Source organism: Numenius arquata, chromosome 16 (genome assembly GCF_964106895.1).
Source record: "Numenius arquata chromosome 16, bNumArq3.hap1.1, whole genome shotgun sequence".
Lineage (NCBI taxonomy): Eukaryota > Metazoa > Chordata > Aves > Charadriiformes > Scolopacidae > Numenius > Numenius arquata.
Genome location: NC_133591.1, coordinates 4,918,569 through 4,941,036, shown reverse-complemented (window position 1 = coordinate 4,941,036; position 22,468 = coordinate 4,918,569). Strand labels below are relative to the sequence as shown.

The window sequence follows — 22,468 nt, the reverse complement described above, 5'->3', positions numbered from 1 at the left end:
GACTCCAAGAGAGTGATAAATGCATTTATTCACTGTGCATAATCCTGCAGATTTAAGGGCCCTACTCATCACACAGTGGACAATTTACACACAGAAGATTAGCAGCACACCATAGACAGCTTCTTCCCCAGCGGGCCAGAAGAAACCAGGCTTGGGACACATTCACTGGGCACCCACTTTAAACACTGGCTGGCACACATTCATGCCCAACGGTCAAAAGGTCAGGTTCTGAAGCCTCCTGAATCGCAATCACCGACTCGCACCGTGGCTGTGCTGTTGTAGCCCTTTATTGCTGGATACTCACAACCCCTTTTAATTACGTTTTAGCTACTCCTTTACACCCTGCACAGTTCTCCTTCTCAAGCTTCCGCCACCTCCGGTGCACGTAGAACAGGGAATCTGACATGTCTGACACACTGCCAGCCTGAGGAGACCTCATGGTGACACGATCTCCCACACAACACAGGCTGACAGGGGTTAGCTGGCACCTTCTGCCCTGCCCCGGTCACTGCTCATAACAGCAAACTGCACTTCACTTGCTCGCATTAATCAAATCTCTTTTTGATGCACACCAGACAGAAGCATTAGAGCCGTACAAACTAAGACCAGGGAAGACTTCAAGTCTAATCTGATCACTACAAGCAAGAAAGAAGCCACCAACTGTTAAAATGAAACAGCTCTAATAAGAAGAGATCTAGACTGGCAAGAAAAGGTGAAGTGCTGCGAACACACTTGCTCTATCAGAAGGTCTATGCTTTCGCAATAAACTAATTGGATCAAGTCAGCGGATGCGCTCCTGTGCTTCAGACCGCGGTGCAGAGCAGAGAGCTCTGATCACCCTGTCTTTAAATTAACATATTATAAAGGGAGAGGTCACAGGAAGTTAATGACAGGTTAGACTAAAAAAAATTACAACATCAGAGTACTGTCAGCTTGCAGCATCTTTCACAGAGGGCACTGTCGAGCGCTTAGTTTAAAGGTATCAGATGTGTTATCGTGGCAGATTGTGAGAGGTAAATCAGTATTTGGTGCCAGGACGCCCCTGGCTCCCTGGGGCGTGAGCAGAGGACTCCAGGACATGCTGTGGTACGAGGGGCTGCGTGGCAGGGGCAAGAGTCAACCACACAGGAAGAGTGAAACATCGGGACAGAAACAGAATTTTATTCCTTGGTTCATCAAAACACAGTTTGCTGCTGCATTTTAATATGGGACAGAAGAGAAAATATAAAACCAGACTCTGCAGCTAAATTATCCTGGAGCACAAAGGTTTCCATGAGAGAGATATTCTGTAATTTCAAGATGTAAACGTGATAATAGAAACGCCTGCAGTGACACAAGGACATGACTGATAGAGAAACTGGCTCACCATTCAGCTCACATGAGCAGACGGGATGAAAAGGGATTGAGAACACATCTATTAAAAAGGCAAAATACCTTCTTCCTGAAGAGTTTGTCTTCTTTTCCAAGTTTTAGCTGTTGGAAGAAAGAAAAGTAAAAACCCCAAAACATGACCATTTGTTGGTTGTGCTGTCTGATGAAGGTTCGGTGATCCAGTGCCTTCCTCACGCACTGGGGGGCTTTCATGGAGCAATTCAAGCCATCCATAAACACTGCAGTGAGTCCGAAGGGATGGGAAAACGAAGGCACGGCCAGAAAGCAAATATGCGTGAACTGGTATGATGAATTTTGCTCTCTCGTTCCACCAAAGCAACCCCAATCCCTACACTTACTCTACCGTAGCGCCCCCCTGTCGAGCCTCGCGGGGCAGACTGACTGTCACTCCGCATGCAATACAAAACCAGCCACCGATTCTGATTGTAAAGCCATCAGCCATTTACTCATAAGAGACATTAAATCTAGGTCCTCATTTCTACCTCTGCAAACCAGCGTTTCTGTACATCCCAAGCACCACATTTCACAATCCAGAAGACAATTCAGAGTGTCCCTGCCTGGCCCAAAAGCTCCGTCTGTTAAATTCAGGGAAAAGCTGTCTACATCGCTGCTGTGAGCAGCTCCTCCTCTCTGCAGGCTACAGAAGGTGTCATTTCTAAAGGTCCTCTGATGGGTTAAGAGTATTGTACATGCCTGAATCAGCCACAAAACAGGCTGCCATGCGCCACCAAGTGGATAAAGATGAAAAGGTTTCCACTGAAAATTGATTTTCACCTTGTTCCTACTTGAAGCCTTGTAAGGACTTTTCAGTTAAAGTGGGTTTTTCCAGTATTTTGACTAAAACAACAGCCATAGCCCAGTGTTTTTGGCCTCTGAACATCAGCCTGAGTGTCACTGTTAAAACTACTGTCCTGTTAGACTAGCAGTTTTCAGAAAGGAAGGTAAAACATCGCAGTTTCTTTTGTAACAATCTGGGATTTCAAGATGAGCTATAAGCCAGAAGGCAAGAGACATGAGCCCCAACCAGCCCACGCGCATCTGTCTAAGTACATGAAAAGAGTGTTTTGTCATACCCGCTTTCTCATAGTGGGTTCCTGGGGTTTCTCAAATTTCCTTTTCCTCCACAGATGCACTTCGTCTGACTTTCTCCTCAGTATTGAGTCAACTGGAGTCTTTTTGGAATGTTCCTCTGATTTCCGCCTGGGAGTTTCTTCACAATCCCCTTTCCGTTTTGCAGCATCTGTTACTTCCTTATTATCTCTATTCATTTTCTGTTCCTTCAGCAATGAGCCTGGGAGATTTGATGCGTATTTGAATCCTGGTCCGCGCTTTTGCTTGTACGCCAAAGAGACACAAAACACAAACAAACTTTATATCTTATGCCTTTCTCAGCTCTGTATCTAAATTGCCTCCAACACTGGTGGGCTGATCACTTTGTAACAGACAAAATGATTAGCAAGGAGTTAGAGTAAAGAAGTTTCAGCCTTCACAAAGTTATTTTTGTTAAGTAAACACTTTCAGTGTTTGTCTCAGTTTGCAAAGAAACATTGTTTCACCAATTCCAACAGACCCTTCATGTTTTGCATAATTGCTTCTGGATTTTGTTTTTGTTTTTGTTTTTTTTTAAGAAAAAAGTATTTGCACCTTAGAAGTTAACACGCAGCAGTGCACAGAACTAACCCAAATATTCCCCAGGTTTTGGGTGAAGTGTTGGTATATGGAACAAGAATACAAGAATTATTAAAAAGTAGTAGAAAGGCATCAGCTTATTTCCTTCAACTTAACTGAATTAAGCACAAAATCAAAAGCTAGTATTGGACAAAATTATATCTACAAGCCAGAGGGAATGCTTGAGATTTTGTATCTCATTCCAGCACCACTTATTCCCATTAAACTCACTTTTCCAGTTTTCCCTGCATGGTTGCACTTTGGACACTCCCAGCAGTTCGGCAGCTCATCGTTAACCACACCATCCGATTCCTTCACCTGGGGAAAGAGAGGCACAACTCAATTCACAATCGTGCTGCAAAAAGCCGCAAAAGTCTACAGGTAGATCATTTAGAGGCATTTTGTACGGCTCAATTTTCTCTGATCGACTGCTGCCCTCCCAAGGGCTGCAGAAAAGAAACGCAGGTCACCGCAGGTGCTGCGCCGTCCTGCTGGTGCTGAGCAAGCCCTCGGTCCTGCACAATTACCCTTCTGACGACGCCAACAGGGGAGGAAAGCATGCTGGCCAAATTGGTATTTGACAAAGTGTTCAGGTCTGGGAGTTTTATGATGGTCAATGACAATCCCAATTAACACAGAGGACACATTCTGCTCTTGCAAAAACCAAACCACCACCCCAAAACCCCAAATCAAACCCCCCAAACCCAGGACTGTAATCACACCATCTCCAAATGTCTTCCCACACCATTTATTTGAAAAGCTCAGTCCTGACCCGTCACCCCCCAGAGTGAAGCACAGTCTGATTTTTTAATGGGATTTTTCCCGTACACACATCCTCACATACATTAATACTGCTTGGCATTTTTAGAAGCAAAGCACCCTGCACTGTAATCAAGTGTTCCTTAAAATATTTTTCTTTATGGATCAGAACTAGCAGTCCCATGCTTCCAGCCCTCAAGCCCACGTGCCAATAAAAATGATGGTTGCCAAGTCAGCTAGAGAACAGGCACTTTTATTCAGAAGACTGGGCACACGAAGACATTTTTAAGGTTTCTCACACCCCCAGTTACCCAGCTAGTGTAAAGAAGAGAAATGCTTACTACTTCACTGCCTCTGAGAGACTGTGACATTTAGCTTTTTGAAAAAGACGACGCACACTCAGTGTTGTCACACAACAACAAAAGCACAGTCCTGCCCTACGTAGTTGAAAATCTGCTGGTTTCTGAATTTCCATATAGGAGCCTGCACTACCTTCCAAACAGGAGATAGGTGCTTCTGAAAAGGCATTTCTGTGAATGAAACTGAGGATGAAAGTAGAGCTAAGGCAAAAACACCCTCCACACAAACACATATGCTCACTGATGGCACATTCACATTTAAGGGTTTGTTTATATATTCAGAAATAAGCCGGGGGGGTGGGGAGGAGGAGGGAGAAAAGATTAATTTATTACTACTATAGACAACAAAGACATGCTACTGTCAAGACAAATAGCTAGGCATTGGCATCGGCAGCACAGCAGCAGGAGACCGCTGCTGAAACAGGCAGAGGCAAAGATCTGCAGATTTTTCACGTTTCTGAAACGTATCCTCCTCTCCTCCCCTCCCAGCTCAGAGAAAACGCACGAGCTGTGCGGGATCAAGCTCTGGTTTTAGGGGAACTGCTTCCTCAAGTCCCCAAGCCAGACAGCAGCCATTCTAGTTTCCCCATCTAGCGAGAGTGATGACACGCCAGTCTCTCTCAGCAAGTCTTCTGGAGTTAATAAATGAGTAAATGAAGTGGGCAGAATTTAAATACTGGTTTTATCACAACTGTGTGCCTTTGAACCTTCTTTCCCATGGTAGGTGTAAGATACTTCAGGAGCTGTTGTATACATGTCTGCCTCAGGGGAACAATTCCTGGCCCAAGCCCAAGTTGGGAACAAGTTATTTCCCGCACTGAATATAGAACAAATGCTACTGAAGGGAAAGCGTTACAGCTCTGTCCCTTCTGTGAAGTTTAAGGAAATGAACAGATGTGAGGAACTGTAAGCAAACTAATTAGACACACACAAACTTGCCACTGAATCTGTCCCCAGCCTTTCAGGCTGGGTGGGAGCCAGTTCTGAGTGTTTGCTGCAAACAGCAGGTGGGTGTCTGAGCCACAGCGTGAGGCATCTTCAGAAACGTACCTGCAGCACGAGGTCAGCAATTCAGAAAGTCTAAACATGAGACTACGCAACTGTGAAGTCTTCTTGTTAAGGAATATGGAGACCCCAGGATGCTGATCTGACATCGCTGAGCGAGAGCCATGAATTCTGGCAGTGCCAGGACTGGAACAACACAAGCAGCGACACATACCTGGGCTGAAGCCATGGGCAGCAGTGCAGCTGTGCTGGAAAAGGTCTTTGAATTTCTCCTGCTCTGACAAGGCACCTAAATATTCACCTTTTCCATCATTATCACTATATCCACCTAAGATGAAGAACAACAGACTCCTACTGGGGAAAACAAACACCTTCTCCTTAAGGAGCATCAGATACTGCGCTCACTCACACCAACCAGCATTACTAGCAATTTGACATGTAGCAAGAAAAATTAATCAATGTTGGTTCAACTCAAACGCTCTGTAACAATGAAAAACAATATTCCTCTGAAAATCTCATTAGCTCCCTCTGGAAACAGTGCTTGTGAAATGCTCACCAGGATCGCTTTCATAAGAAACTCTTCAGCAAAATAAGCATTTGCACTGATGTCATATTTACAAGGAAAGCAGCATGTCAGATACTCCACCATGACACTTCTTCACACATGGTACATCCTGGCTGTCATTAGCGTGGTTCCAACAAAAGCACCTAATACACTCTGGTTCCCAGGGCTCTCCCAGCAAGAGGCACCCACAAAAGCCCCTCAGGGCTGTGAGTGTGTCAGAGCACCGGTACCCAAGCTACCCTTAATCTCCTCAAAGAGAACATCCTCTGACCCTGTTTCTTCATGGAGAAAATCCATCACGAACATGTACAGCCAAATCAGGAAGCTAGAAGAGGATGGACTTCAAACCAGGAACAACTTGGGCTGGAGTACAAATTAAGCCAGTGCATGTGCCAAACTGCTCCACAAGCTTTGGAGACACATCTCGGAGGGAATAAACCAGCGAAGGACACTCCTCCCCTTCACTGGTCCAGTCTCCCCAAAAACCACATTTGCCAGACATTTAATTGGAGATGATTGGCAGTTTACATGTACTACTGCCTATTTACCAAGTAGGACAGGAACGGACCTTCTCTTGGTGAAACAGCTGAAACAGCTGCCCTGGGGCTGCATCTGCATTCAAAGGTGCTTCCCACAAGAACTATTTATGGGCTCCGTCCTCTGGGCTTAAGACCATGTCGAGAGCTCAAGCAACATGTAAACATGGCAACAGTTTTGCCTCTCATGGAACCTGGGAATAAAGGGCAAGGAGGGAACAAAGGAAGAGGCTCCATCTTCCTTTCGCTGTTCCCTGGTGCATAGTCTCATCTTGCCTTTCAAGATGATTTTCAAATCCTACTCGTGCCCTTTTGTCTCAGTAAATAAACAGTACCCGTTACCCCACCATTCCATCCCAAGAGAAACACTGAGAAATTAAAACACAACACACACAAGGTACACTGTAAATGCCCCACTGCTTACTTTTTAGAAACACCCAAAAACATTGTTCTTAGTTACCAAAACAGCACCCGGAACACCACACACGGATAAAAGAACAAACATCACTTGCTTGATTTCACAGATCTGACCCACATCCTGTGCAACTAGTCCCAAATGTGGTATGGGGAGAGGAAACCATACTTGAACTGCCACTAGACAACAATCATGTCCTCTGGACTCAGCTGTGAAGTGTCACTGACACTGCAAAGCAAGAGACAGGGGAGCACAGGGCACTTTCAGGAAGGACTGGAATAGCAAAGCACCAGCTACAAGCCAAAATCGAGGTACCCGAGAAAATGAGCAGCTCCCTCCCTTGCTTTATCAGCCCCTGAAGCCTTGTTTTAAGCAGAGCCAAGCAAGCAAAGCTTCCTTTCAGAGCCCATCTGCAGCAGGAGCTGTGAGCACCCATTTCACAGAGCAAGGAGACAGCCACAGTTCTGGTTTGCCAGCTACCTACACCTTCTGCTCTAATAAAATGACACACACATCGTTTGGCGCAATACTGTGTACAGCGCAAGAAAAATAAAAGGCCAGGAGAGCATCACCCCAGGCCTGCATAAGGAACATACCTCTCCTCCCAGAGATCCCAGAAGGGCCAAAAGCTGCTTTCTGGGGCATGGTGTGTCAGAACACATTTGCTTTGGCAAATCACTTTGACCATAAACAAATCAGCAACAGGAAATGGCTGATCAGCTGAAACAAACCAGCTCTGGAAAAAGGAGACTTCTAAATGCTCATACACAAAGATATGCCCAAAATGACACTTTTGCCACCAGCAAAGAACAGAGCTGCTCACAGAACTCAAGTCAGCCAAGGGTGAGCACTCCTGCAGCCTGAAACTCGCTCAGTTTGTTCTCTAGAGCTGCAGTCTTCCTACTGCAACATTTGCTCATAACATCTTTAAAGTCAGCTGCTTGGCACATCTGTGCCTGGACAAACTCAAAGAGCAAACTACTTGTTTGTACTTTGTGGGACACAGGAAGGAGCTACCAATACAGGGATTGTGACTAACTCATCCAAAGGTACAGGCAGATTTCTCTGTCCTCTTGAGCTTCCTGCCCCAACTGAAACTCATCACTTCCTTAAACAAGAAGCAAAAAAGAAAAAACCAAACCAAACTCCACACGGCATTTGCATGCCACACATTTTGGAGGCTGTCCAAAGCAAGAGTCTCTGCTTACATCAGAGGATCCCTGCCTGCCAGTCAGGACTGCGTGTGCCACAGCTGTCACCCTGCTCCTCACACCAAATCTTTGCTCACTTAAGTTTCCAAATACAAACACGTGAAAGTTTTCTAAATTCTGTGCACTACTGTTACATTAAGGTGATAAGTAATCCAGTTTTTGTTTCCAACATGTATCACATCCTTGTACTCACCTTAAGGCATCCTGGGTGTATTATTTCATTACAAATGGAGCATTCCATTAGCATGAGATTAAACTTGCTCTCCTCCTCTTCCACAGTGTCCTCTTTCCCAGCTTCTCCACAGACCAGACACACAGCGGTATGAGGCAACACCGGCTGTTTATATATATCAGAAAGAAGTCTTGATCAGGACACAGAAGACATATGGAAACAGAAGAACTCAATGTGCATTTACAGTATCCTCACTTCAAAGAGGAGTTAAATAGGGATTAATTGCGCAAACTGCTGAAAGCACCAGCCAAGCAGAGCAACAAAGGCAAGAAAAACTGGTAACAACCGGGGCTGGATACCCAGACTAAGCATCACAGGACGTTTCATGGAATGAAAGTGCTCTCCCTGTAGCAGCGCAGATTCATGGGGCATCCCAGGGATGGATGAAAATGCTTTTTTTGGTGGATCCCTCAAACCTATGAGCTGACACAGACATTGACATGCATGTCACTTTACTAGTGTACAGTGGGAGGGAAAAGAAGCAACCTAGAACATCACTACTGACATCCATTAAGCTTCACAATCTGACTAGCAATTTGGCAGCGCCCCTATCTTACAAGCAGGGCAGACAGATGTTATGGGACCCAATCCAGGTCTCACAGCAAGCCCAGAACACAACCAGGAACAGACCTTTTTCTTACTGACAGTCTATTATCTAGGGCCCTGCTCCCAACCCGAGCGTTGCAAAAAACACTGCGCAGACAGTGTTTAAAAAGAGAATTCCTCTCCTGCAAGTGTCACAAGTGAGAAGCGCAGTGATTTTTTTTCTGTCTTCTGCTGAGGCAGAAAGGGAACTGCAGCATCTTACATATCTGTCACCCATGTCAAAGCCCTGAATGCTAGTCTAATTAAAAAGCCACTTTTGTGCTAATGAGGAACAAACTTCTGGTTTGCGGCAATAAGGTATAAGCCTCATTACAAGAAAGAAAAGGAAGATCCTCATAAGAAACTGGCTGTGAAATGCAATCGATTGGGTTGCAAATCCTTAACTATTAAGTAGCGAGAGGCAGAGATGTGGCTTTTCACAGCAAGGATCTCTCATAGATGGAGTGAGTAAAATCCATAAGTGGATACTTGCACATCGAACCAAACCTATGCAGCAACAGCGCATCCTTCAGCGAGTTTCAGACAGGGAAAAAGTGAGCTATGGTAAGCCATTACAGAGTACAGTGTGCTGCCCCACACACCAATATCTGACACATTAGGTACAGCAACAGTTTCCTGCTTTCTCATGCCAGTACTTACCCACGCTCCATTTTAAAAGCATTTTGCTAATGCTGTTTAATTCCCACCCTTCCTCCAAGCACAAAATAGGAATCCCCAGGATCCCATTCCACCAGCAAGTAAAACCAGAGTAAAGCTAAGTCGTCAACAGCCATAAGAGCTCTGTCCACTTGTTTTGTCCTATCTCCCACATGATAAGTATTTATATCCACACACAAGAACAAACATCCCAGGAGCAGTACAACTTTTCTTGCTGGAAGCCAGGGTGTCTAGGGAATCTCCTCTGTGTCCCAACCAGCCTTGTCCCACAGCCATGCTGTCACAACTCATCCTCCTAGCACATAGCCACCCCACTCCCTTCAGATGTATTCAACGCAGCATAAAGTGTCCCAGGCACTCCTGTTTCCTTTCTTGATTGAACTAGTGATGCAGAGGAGTTTCCTGTTCTCCAAATGGCAGTACAGGCTCTCTTAAGGCTTCCGAGTTTAATATAAGTCTGTGTCTAGTTACTATTGTCAATGTTATTAACCGGAGGAATGCACAATCCCAAAACTGTAGGGATCATTCCTTCCATGGAGCCTTGCTTTGATGTTTTTGGGGGTTTTTTTTGGGCTGGAAGCTGTTGGATAGGTACCATAATATATTACTACCACAATTGTTAGAGAATATAATGAAGAAGAGTGAAGACAACAGTACTGCATACAGAAATGTAAAGCACCATTAAAAGTTACAAGTTCAACTTGTTAATTTTCCGTGCTTTTGCTGTTCTACAAAAGTCTTAATACTCCCCCTGCTATTTACACTGATGGGAAGCTATGAAGGCCAAAGATGTCTTCTTCAGTGCATGCAAGGGTGGGACAAGGAATCAAGAGTTCCCTGGCTACCGAGCCGTGTACTCTAACCACAGCTCCCAGAAATAGAACTGCAGATATCAAGAAAAAAAAAAAATATTTCTTCATTAGAAGAAAGGGGATGAGAGGAGAACTACGCTCAGCCAGAAGAGAACCCAGTTCATCTCCAAAAGGCTCATCTGTGTATCAAGGGCGAAACAGCTTAGTATGAAAGTTTGCTTCATCGGTCAGGACAAGAAAGCACACCGCAGCCATAATTTAATCCCTCCACTAAAAAGGCAGCGTGATTTCACTATTTCTTCCCCCTGGAGAATAATAAATTCTTCATCCATGCTGTTCAATTCATGCCACACTCCAGGAAATCAAGTGTTCAAAGAAAAGACACTTGAGCTGCAAAAGCACTCTGTGGAAAGGTAGATATTCTATGTACTTTAGTGAAAGATCCAGCAGAGCTGAATCCAGTCCTCTATGTCAAGAACAGTGCATGGCTTAGAACAGGACATGGAGTGAGCTACTAGGAGCAACTACTGGAAACCTTAAGCGCTTATCAGTTTTTTATCAGTGTCAGACCAAGTAATTTAATGCCTCCACTTCAGTTGCCTCATCAGAATTAAAGGAAAAAAAAAAACAGTAACTAAGTAAAAGGAACTGTAAAAAGAGTTAGAGAGAAATCAGTATAGATGGGGTGATATTTCAGTTATGAATAAACAACATTCCTTTCCTTAAAAAAACAAAACAAAACAAAAAAAACAACAGAAAACCAAACCCTTAACAACAGCATAAACAAGATCTTCCCAAGAATTAAGAGAAAAGCTAAAGCTAATTTTTACTCTTGAAAGGAGGCACTGTGGACACGAGACCTGAGGAGAAGCTCCATGGCAGTCAGTATGAAAGCAACAGACTCAAAAGGTGCTTTGACAACTTAATGGAAGATTAATCTGTCAATATTTGTTAAATACAAAGCTATCACTTATGACTCAAGAAGCACAGGAGCCCAGGAAACTGTCCAACTGCCTGCTTGCCCTGTTTTGATGCTCATGCCCCAACAGCCATTTCCAGTCCTTGAGGAAGACAAGACCCTGGCTTGATGGCTCTTTGGTTTATCTGGATCAGATCCCTCCTATATGCCTAGGTAATAGCAAACACGGAGAAACTAAGGTCTCCAGTAGCCTGGGGCTGGGGTCACTAATGCCAAAATCTTGGAGGATGCCAGTGAAAGATTGCTCCGTATCTTAAAGTTGGTTAAGTAGTTAAGACAGTAACGACAGTTGCAAGTCAGCTTTTTTTTTTTCCAGGAAATTCAGAGATCCAAACCAAACAGGTCTGTTTTCCCTTTGAATCAGAACTTCCCACTCTTCCCCTTCTCCCCCAAATTCCAGGATTTCAGTGTGATTTGAGCCCCAATTTCTGGTGTACTGATAATTGCCACATCTACCTTCTATATTACTGAAAATGAAAGCCATGCTACTAAGTTTTAGGAGCATTCTGTTTTAAGATTTGGGGAACGGGGGAAGAAGAGATCCTAACTGAGACAGCAGGGATTCACTATTTTGCCTGATGCACTTTAGAGACCACTCAGAGCAGAGTTCTCAGTTCCATACGTTGTCACCAGGAGACAGATACAGGAAAGAAATCTCCAAACGAGCTGTAACAACAGGTACACTTACTGCGATACACTGCCTCATGATGCAGGACTGTTTCATCCTGCCAGGTCCCCCAAATTTCTTCATGTCTTTGCAGAAGTGACACTCGCCGCACTCTGTCCGCAGACACGCCTCGCACTTGCGGCATCGCGTCCTCCTCCGACGTGCTCCAGCGGTTGTCCGATTAGCTGCGAGCTTTACCGCAGAAGCAGTGCCCAGCTTCCCTTTGGGCCGTCCGACTGCCCTGTTCTGAAAGAGCCAGACACACAAGGTTAATTACACATCCCACTTACCACCTAAACTACAGAACTTCCTTGGACAGCAGCTGTATACATCTTAGATGTAAAACTGACAGATGTATCAGTACTATACATAGGTGGGTAATACTCAGCAGATGTATACAATCACTCTTGTAGCTAAAGGACTTCCATTACTCTTTCAGGAGAAGATGCACTGTAAAAAGACAAAGAAACCAAGGCATAAATGGGAGATCCCTAAGCTAAAGCAAGCCCACTTCCAACAGGAGGGCAGGGAGAATCGATTTATGTGCAACTCAATGCAGGACCAAGTCCCAAGTGACGTGCTGGCTTAGGTCAAGAGATGATCTGCACCCATTGCTGAGCTCTGGGCTAGGGAGCTCTTAGGATTGTGCTCAGGTTAAAGCTAGAAGGTCTACTTTCCTCCGTTGGAAGTGGAAGAATCCAAGGAGGCAGTAAAAGTAATTATGAGCTTAGGTACAGCACAGAAACACTCAGCAGCAATGGTTTGAGCCACAGCAATCTCCCTAAAAAGCCAGGAGAGTATGAACTACTGCCAAGTAATAAAGTAGGAAATAAACCACAAATACTACAAAACCCTTCCAAAGTAGCTCCCCTCGTATCCAATACTAGCAAGTGCTCAAAAATAGAACACTAACTGATGCTGTGCAAAGGCTAAAAAGGGCATCCCAGGTCTAGATTTCAGTGACCTTTAAGACAGAAGCTAAAGGAGCATGAAAAGATTTTTAAATGATTAGGTTAACTGCAACATATTCACTCTGGATATCTAAATTCCATGTTCTCATCAGAAACTCCCTGTTAAACACAAGAACTTCCAGCTCAAGCCAAACATCGCTAAATACCATGTAATTGTATGGGGCTAATTATGCAAGAATTGGCTTGGCTCATTCTTACCACTGACAGTTTCCCCTATAAAGATGATAATAATAGGATTGCAAAGCTCATCTGGTTTAACATTTATACAATTTTTCCACTTTCTACACATCTCAGCATATGACCAACAGACCAGCCAGTTTCACTTTCTGTTCCTGCTGAATTCTGGGCAATCACCAAAGCAGGGGCAGGTTGGCTTTAGAAAGCCATGCAGAGTTTCCACTGTAGTTTTTAAAGGAAAAAAACATGGAAACATTCTACTTCATATTACAAAAGCTTCTCTAAGCGTCCTACTACACAACCCTGAAAGAAAGCCATACTGCCAAGTATTTGAACTTCCTCCCAGCTGACTTAGCAAAGCTCCAGTGACTTTCTGAAGATGCAGAAGAGTTCTGATATTTTAACAGTATCCATCCCAGGAACCTCAGTGCTGGGAGAGCAGAGAAGCCAGGAGCTAGACCCCTTCGCTTTCTCTCCCACAGACCTACTATCGTAACTGAGGCGGGACAAAACATTGCTTAGTAGATGAGGTTACACAGATTTCAGCAAGTTTTTAATTATCCTCCTCCAGAACAGTTTTTGTTCCATGTGAAGGTTGACTTGCACCGTGCTGTGTGAACACAGACAAGTACAGCTTCCTTCCCATCGGCAACCCCACCAGACGCCTGGATTTCAGATCAATTTCAGACACTCTAAAGAATAAATATTTACCTTTTAAACCAACTTTTCAGCCTCTTAAGGATAAAGTCAGCTCTGGCAGAACTGGCTTAGAGGCAACCTAGATAACAGATAATTTCCTTCCTCAGCATGAATCACTCCTCCGTTCTCTCTATCAGAGTCTCCTTCCACTAGGCAAGAGAAGCGAGAGACACGAACCAAAGGCTAGACATCAGTGGGAACAAGTTAAACCAAAATACGGACAACAACCCGGGCAGCTCCCCTCTGCCAACAGCACATGCAAAATTCTGCATGAGCATCTGACTCCTTCCCACTAGGTTTGACCATGGTTACGATTTTAAGAAGGCAAGAAGCAGTTATGACACTATCAGAATGGTCTTTTCAAAATGCAATCTCTTTCAAGGAAAAATCAAACTCGGTACTTTTCCAGCTGAAAGACAACTCCTAATTCTGCCACAGTAACACGAGCCAAGTCCTAATTCTGAGGACAGCATCTTAAACACTGCACAGATGCAAGTGGTAAAAAGGCATCGCTTGAACACAGAATTTGAGAATCAAAAAAAAAAAAAAAAAAGAAATGTCAGGAAGGTGAAGGTACAAGAATAAGTCTGAAATCAGAACACACCACACAACTCAGATTTCCGTACAAATCACCACTGCACAGCAGACGGCAGAGATGCAGACCTCTGATCTCACTGTATGTAACATTACTTACCTACCCAGACCTCTTCACTGCTCATTAGGAAATCCAAGCAATTGTACTAGCTGGGTTTGTACTAATTCACCAACCGACCAATCCTCAATCCAAGCCACGTTTTCACTCCAGGATCTTGGAGCCAGCAAGGCTAGAGAGGCCTTGCAGGAATTCCCACTAGTATCTAGTTTCAAGGGGCTCCAAAGTGGTCGCTTGAAAACCTCCACAGAAGAAAATCTGGCCTGTGGGTTGCAATCCCAGAAAAGGGCTGGGATTCAAGGGGGTAGAAGGAGCCTCCAACATGACTTGGGGTTTATTTAGCACGTGGCAGACAGCCAGATAAATTCCAGGTCGATGTTAGTGAAGAGATGCTGCAGGATTTCCAGCTCAGCCTGCAGTTTTATAATGTACCAGCCCTGGTAACAGAACTAGGTAAAGATTTCCTTCCCAGCTCCTGTTCCCACCTCTGTACTGCAATTTGCCACCCTCCTAGCACAACTCTGTGGACCTGTCTTGCAAATAACGAGCAAGTCATAGGGAATGGCAGGATTCCTTAACCTGGGTTTACCAGAGTGCCCAGCAAACAGCAGCTTCACAGCCTCAAGCTCAGGACTGGGTGACACACTAAGCCCTTAACTAGGGTCTGGACCAACACAGTCTCCCACCTGTGTAGCAGATCCTATCTCCTCCTCTCCCAAGGAGATGAGCTGAGATCCTCAAGCACAACCTGTGCTGCTGACTCTGGAGCCCCCAGCAGCCACCTCTGAGAACTGTCAAGAAAAGAAGGGTTATGCCAAATGAAGAGATTTTTTTTCTTAAATCTTACAACAAAAAACAAGGAGACAGAACCTTCCTGAAGTACTATCACAAGCAATACCCTATGTTCTCCAGCACCTCCACAGAAACTGTGCCCCTACTTCTCTGGCCACAGCAAGAGTCATCAAAAGAGGGGTAAGGAGGATGCTGAAGTGATGACAACCACTCTTCCCAAGCTCCTAACGAAGGCTGTGCAACCCGCTGCTGAAACATACTAGGATTAACATACTAAATACCTACCTCTATTACACTGAAACCTAGAAAGCTGGCAGACTTGCACAGCCCCGTAAAACAAAGCACGTTAACGGGACACCCTGTTAGGTTTTTTCTTTTGTAGTTTTTTTTTTGCCTGCCCACCCCCCAAGATTACTGCTACCCAACACACAAAGGTAACCTACTCCTGCACCTGAAGCAGACACAGTGCAGCCACTGTAGCACCTAGGTACTGAGTGTGAACTTAGGCCATCAAATGTAATACACTATGAACTACAAAGCCATTTACAAGTCATCAATTTGAGATCACCCTCCCACACTGCATCGTGCCCACTCCTCAGATAGGAAATGCGACTAATTGCCAAACAGATTTTCAGAAGTGCTGAGCTCCTATAAACCCCATTGAATTCAACAGCGCTCCAAGGTGGTCAACAATTAGGCGACTGGGTGGGGTGGACATCAGCATCTCAAGTCTCTCAACAGGGCTGTGCAGATCTGGGAAAAAGCCCAGGTATGACGCTTCCAACTCTAGACAAGCCCCTAGCAAATGCTACCTAGAAGGGTCACTACTTGTAATGTTAGTTTATTTTGGCTATGGACAAACATTTGGCTGCTAGGAAATTTTCACTGCCTCCTTAGAGGTACGCTTTCACCACGTCATTTCCCTGCTCGGCAGTCACCAAAAAGCCACCCATCATCACCAAGGGCCTCTGCCCTGAGCACAACACTTACTACAACAGAAAACACAACTGTGACGTTTACAGCAACAGATTTCTAACCTTCACAGTTGTAAAGAATAACTCAGAAGACCCCAGGTAAACAAAAATACCAAGAACCTCAAACTTTGGAGACAACGGTACAAGAGCTATCAGCTGTTAAATGCATCAAGTAGGTGCTGATGTTCCCCAACTGCTATCCCAACATCAACAGGGCTCTGTTGGAGTTGTCACCAGGCAACTTCACATGCAAACTCCCCTGCTCTGGAGAGGAAGACCAGCTGATCCTGAGTCCAGGAGGAAGGCCTTGGTCCTAAAAGCAAGGCTGATAGAGCCTGCAGCCAGAAACAACCTCTTCCACATGTGGCCTTTACCTGGGCATAGGCCTTATTCCACCACTCAGCTTCAGTGACCTGCTTAAGCTCCTGCCAGCGGCATCATACCATTATTTCAGACTCAACACCTCCGAGAAAAATCCAGGGACATACACAGTGCCCTTCTGAAGGGCTTATCATGTGGCGTGTTCAGTGAGACCCTGAAGCACTTCACTTCCAAACTAAATACAATCTGAAGAGTTTATGTATCCACTGCATAAATCTCTCCAAGACAAGACATCTTACACGTGTACTGTTTATTTCTTCAAGGTGCTGTGCCACATAAATATATCCCTCCCATTTGCAGGGGAGGGGTGATTTCCTTCTGTAACGTGGACAGATTCCACTTACTCTGGTTTGCAGTAGTTTGATGAAGTCCATGCAACTGTATCAGCACCAGAAGAGGAGGACCCGGGATTTCCATGGTGCCAGTCCTGCACTTAGACCTTTATATAGCACTGCATCCCAATACAATTGTTTTAACAGAATTAGAACAAATTTAATTACCAGTCATTTCTTTATAACATCTGATAAATAAACACTAGAGGAAAAAAACAAAACACATTAACCCACAATTCATAATTGTTGTCAGCTAAGATACCACCCTAAACATGCTGGGTCATGGGCTGATACTAGACACCAGAGAAGCCCATGGGGTGCCACAGTAAGGGCCTCTGATTAATTATTTCCTCGCCTCTTCCTGTAACATCAGGCACAGAGTGGAAGTTATGGAGGACGAGGCTCCCTGCCCAGGGCCAGCACCATCCTGAACAGCTCCTCTAGGCACGCAGTTTTGACCTTCCTGCTAAGAAAACCAGTCAAACTGACAATTACCAGCAGTTGCATAGACGAGCAACACACACACCAAAGCCCTGGATTGAGATCCACCAAAGACATTTTAGCAGAGGTTTCCCAAGCAGACCCTGCCATTAACTCTACATTAACCCTAAAATAGGGGGACCGCCATTAAATCCCCTCAAGTCAATGAAGCTAGTTTCAGACAGCAAAAGTCACAGATGGCAATAACATCCCTAAAAGCTGTATTAATTGAAAATGGCAAGCCAACACCTCAGATGTAACATGTCTGACTAAAGCATATCTGCCTGAAAGTCTATGTGTGCAAACACCAGGAGAGTTATTTTCCTCTAGCAGTGACAGTTTACAAGAGTCACACTCATCATCAGCATACACTCCTGCCAGGGTGGAAGTGTCCTCCAAGACAAATCGAATGTCCTCCATTAAGCAAGGAGCATCAGAGGGAAAGGGACGACGGCGAAACTTTTTCAAGCCCCATCCCCAAACAGAATTAGTCCTCTGCAGATGTCCATGGCCATCATCTCCAATTCATACCCACAAACTTTCTCATCCCATCCTGCAACAAGCAACATAGTTCCTAGTGATCACTGCCAAGTGACCACACAGAGCTCCACTACTGAATAAACAGATCAATTTCCCACAAGTAAATAGAAAAGTTTATACCTCGCAGGTTCATCTGGGCATTAGTGATGCTCCAGCAGCTTTTCTGCCAGCATAGCTATGTTGTTTAGGGTGTGATAAACAGGCATGCCAGTGCCAACACAAGTGCCCCCGTTTATTTTTCTCTGGTGCTAAGGAGGTAGAAGTTAGGCCTGGAGGGTGGAATAAGATACATTGGCAAAAATATGCTTTTGTAGATAAGCTGCATCCAAAGTAGGAGCTCTTAAAAAGAAAGATACCAGGAAGTTATACAGACTTGAGGCACCTTGTGCAAATGCAGCTTTACTTCTTACTGCTACTAGAGGACAAATGCCCTTACCCCCACCCAGGAGCATTTTTCTCAGTCTGTTTACACACACTGAAGTGTCACAATCAGAAACTGAATCGGTTCCTACCCCAAGCGACGCAGCAAGCCTGGTGGGCTGCAGTGGGCAGCCCTCCCTATGGCCAGCATCAGGCAGGACACACATCCTGGCACCCACACGCTTCCAAAGCCCTGCTGCTGGCTGCAACTACTACAAGCGCAGTAAATCCTATCTGCACTCCTGCTGGGAAACCTGACAGCCTTTTTACCTTCTTAGTTTAGACGTAAACTAGGGAAAGAGGACCGAAAGTGAGAAGAAAGTTTGAGTGGCAAAAACTGCAGCTCCTCCCCAAGCAGTGAAGTTGTGCTGTTCAACTATACCTGGAGAGCTGAAGCCTTTCACCTGTTACATACCGGGGACTATCGCAGTAGAAAAGCTACGTGATACCAACTTGACACATCCCATGTAGAAAAATGTAGTAACTCCACAGGTTAAAGCACCTTTGTATGAAAATACAGTTGGATCTACATGAGGGGTTTTACCACTGGAACAGTTCTGAACAAAGAGGAAAACACTCCACAGGTCTTTGCTACGTAGGTCACAGTGCTATAATCTAGGTTCAGACTAAGCCTTTCAAGAAATCCCACAGGAAGGATCTCCACTTTCTTGCAGTAATTTTTGTTTTAAACTATTAAGATACAAAAATGCTATCAAGCCTCAGGTTTAGAAGAGCTGAAGAAACCCAGAACGTAACCAACTTTCCAAATTCATCCAGCAAGAACTAGCACCTCCAGTAGCTATTTCACAGCTGGTCCAACGCAGCTGAGACCAATCTGCTCTCCTAATGATTAGCTCTTTTAAAAAAGCCTACAGTAATCACACCAAGACGGAGAAGCCAATGGAAAAGGCCTGGTGTAGGACAAAGTTTAAGAAAAGGAAGGGGGCTGGGACATTTTAACTACCAGGTCTGGGAGCTGAGCAGCAGCGCAGGCCTGCACAGTCACATAATCTTCAGAATTAAGTAAAGACTTAATAAAGTTACTCATCCAAGACCTGGCTTAGGTTCTTGGATTGACACTACACCAGGCCACTGCAGCACATTAACATCTCTCTTAAGGTTTCCACACCAGAACTGCCATCCCTGGGGAGCACCCAAGGCACACCACCACTGCCAGTCCAAACTCTTTTTCCGCCCTGCTTTCTTGGTGCCATTATGAAGCAAAGCATAGTAAAGCTTTAGAAACGAGAGAGGTTTTGGAAGATAGACTCAACACCCGGCCTACGTACAAACTGGTCCATAAAAGCAAATTATTAGGCTATTTTAAAGAGCAAAACACCTTGAGTTATGAACAAAACTACCACGTTTATGTTTAAATTGCATACACATGTTTAGTTCTATTCCTGGTACATTTTTAATTGATTAGGCAATTCTTAGAGAGTAAAATATGCAATCTAGAACACGTGTTCCGGATTATTTATCACAGATTACTTTATAAATTTAAAAAGTTTATTCTCCTTCCCCCACAGGAACCACCCCCACACACACACCTTCAGAGGATAAACCCTGGAAGTATTAATAAAAGTTCTCTTTTCATTTCAGCACACATCCTTCTCTTTATTCTACATCCCTCGTCCCTGGGAACGGAAAGGAGGTTCTGGCTATAAATCAAACTAAGACAAGGTAGCCAGGCTCAGCATCAGACTCTCTCCTAAGTCCTGCAGCCCTCTCAGCTATTTGAGGAATCTTATTAGGAAAAAAAAAAAAAAAATTAAAAAAAAAAATAAATTCTGGAAACGACAGGGAAACCCCCCGAGAGGAACAATCCCACACTCCAGGCGCATTCGCCTCGGAAGCGGCGCGGGGCCCTGGGAGGTGCCGAACTCCCGGTGCCCCCGGGCGCCCGCGGCGGGCGAGGCCGTGCGCCCCGGGCCGGCCCCCGGCGGGAGGCTCCCGCGCCCCGCTCCGCGGACACGCCCGCGGCGCCGCCGGGCGCAGCCCCAGGGCGGGCGGCGCTGCCCCGGGCCGGGCCGGGGCCGCTCCCGACCCCACATTGTTCCCCGTCCCCGCTGCCGGCGCGGCGCGGCTCGGCGCTGCCCGGCCCGGCCTCCCTCCCCTCCCTTCCTGCTGCAAACTTCGCCGCCCGCCCCGGACCTGCTCCGGCCCCAGCTCGGGCCCCGGCCCCGGCTCGGGCTCCGGCTCCGACTCGTAGTCCTCCTCGTCGGCGCTCGCAGACATGGCCATGGCTCATGGTGGGCCCAGGCGGAGCCGAGCTGACATGGCTGGAGCGGCGCTGCTGGCGGAGCCCCGCTCCCCGCACACACACACACACATGCAGGAGGAGGAGGAGGAGGAAGGGGGGCCGTGCATATTCATGCCAGGCAGCCAGGAAGGGGCTGGCCCTGCCGGCACGGCCAATCGCGGCCCGCTTGCACAAAGCCGGCCTGCGGGGACAGCGCGGCCGCTCGGCCGGGGCAGCGCCGGCCGCCCCGCCGCAGCCGAACCCGGCCGGGGCCTCGGCGGGCGGGGGGGGGGGGGGGGGGGGGGATGGGGGCTTTAACGCCCCGCTGGCAATTAGCCCCCTGCTGGTAATTAGCGCCGCGAGCTGCCGAGGGGGCCGGCGGGGGCGGGCCGATGCTCGGCCTGCCTGGGTGTGCCGAGCGGGGAGGGGATGCGCGGCGCTGGGATGCGCGGCCGCCCGCAGGGTGCACGGCGCTGCACGGGCTGCCGGAGACAAAGGAGAGGCGCACAGACAGATAGACAGACAGACAGACACACAGCCCTCTGCCTCGCTACCTGCCGGCTCGCCTCCCGCTGCCAGGAACGGGACGGGAGGAGGGAACCTCCGTCCCTCGGGAGGAGGAAGCCACCGAGCAAACTTCGTGATTTCAAGCGATGCCCCTGCGGCAGCAGAAGCGGCGATGGGATAAGATGGGATGCGAGGCGACCCGGCCTGCAGAGCTGCTCCCCTCTTTGTGCTTTCTCCCGTGGAACCATTTCCAGCCCTGCTCTGAACATCCCAACCCGCTCCTGGGGTTTACAATAAAAATATCCTCCTCCCTGCAGTGTGAAATGTTACGCACGGGTTAACTGGGAACCTGTTCTGGATCCAAAGTTTGCAATAGGTCCAGGACGCTGCCTTCGCCCTCCAGAGCTTGCAGTTGGGGGTCAAGACACACAGGCCTGAATTTGAGCGCTGGGAATTAAACTTCCCATTGGATTTATGGGCCTGCTTTCAGGGGAAATCCCGATTCCATTCAAGTTGTTAGGATTTTGCCTCCGGCTCCTACGCCCACAACACAGAATTAAACATGAGATTAAATATTTGCATGTGCTGAGCAACCAAGAAGCCATAAAGAAGCACATCTAATGGTCCTTGCATCAGGATTTTTGCCAAGCTAGTTTCAGCTCAGTTTCCTGGTCTGAATTATCACACGGCTGCACAACCACTTTGGGTAGCCCAGGAGAAGAGGCAGCAACAGGCAGGAGCTGGCACAGGAGCAATGGGCAATGCTGCCTTACACCCACTCACAGCCCCTGTGACGCCATGATTCTACACAAAGCCTGGTCGCTCATGCTTTAGTAACAAAATACAGTCAAACTTTAAACACATATTTACAGGTGACTACTGCTAAAGCCAAGTGAATCATGTAATTAGGCCCCTTCCTTATTTTGAATACCTTAAATACCCATTTCTTGTTTGTACTTCTCTCACCAACTCAAGCTCAAATTATGGGCACATGACGGTATTCCCCCAATCCCGCTCATCCACGATGCCAAGAGTGAAGCATTTACTTGCAACACAGGATGGGGCTCTCCAGAACGCGATCGGGTATGTTCAGCCTGTCTCCTCGGGTTTCTCTCTTCCCCCATTGTGTTTGTACACAACCCAGAGAGCAGGAGCAGATGAAAGCTGAGGCACGAAAGGCATGTGCCTAAGGCCTTGGCTTTCGGAATCACAAGGTGATATCAGAATCCAGGAGAAGAGTGGAAGGGGGAGATGCGAGTCTCACTATGGGCCTGCAAAGGAGAGCTTTAAAGAACGAAGCAAGGATAACTGACACGATTACAGCAGTGTTTGTGGTTCAATTATACAGCTGGCCTCCAGCAGAGGCAGGAGAACAGATGACATCCGGAAGGAAGACGCCTGGTTCCCCACCTGCCCGTGGGCAGACCATGTCTCCACT

General features: G+C 46.4%; 1 protein-coding gene across 1 annotated transcript in view; it reads right to left on the bottom strand.

Moving 5' to 3' along the window:
* Nucleotides 1-22,468, bottom strand: part of KDM2B (lysine demethylase 2B) — a 115,904-nt gene that overhangs the window by 5,880 nt on the left and 87,556 nt on the right. Inside the window, exons 13-17 of the mRNA XM_074159577.1 lie at nucleotides 11,885-12,109; nucleotides 8,104-8,247; nucleotides 3,292-3,378; nucleotides 2,466-2,726; nucleotides 1,435-1,473 (exon numbers count right to left, since the gene is read on the bottom strand). Of these exons, the coding sequence (XP_074015678.1) occupies nucleotides 1,435-1,473; nucleotides 2,466-2,726; nucleotides 3,292-3,378; nucleotides 8,104-8,247; nucleotides 11,885-12,109 (756 nt within the window). The remainder of the gene's footprint in view (nucleotides 1-1,434; nucleotides 1,474-2,465; nucleotides 2,727-3,291; nucleotides 3,379-8,103; nucleotides 8,248-11,884; nucleotides 12,110-22,468) is intronic.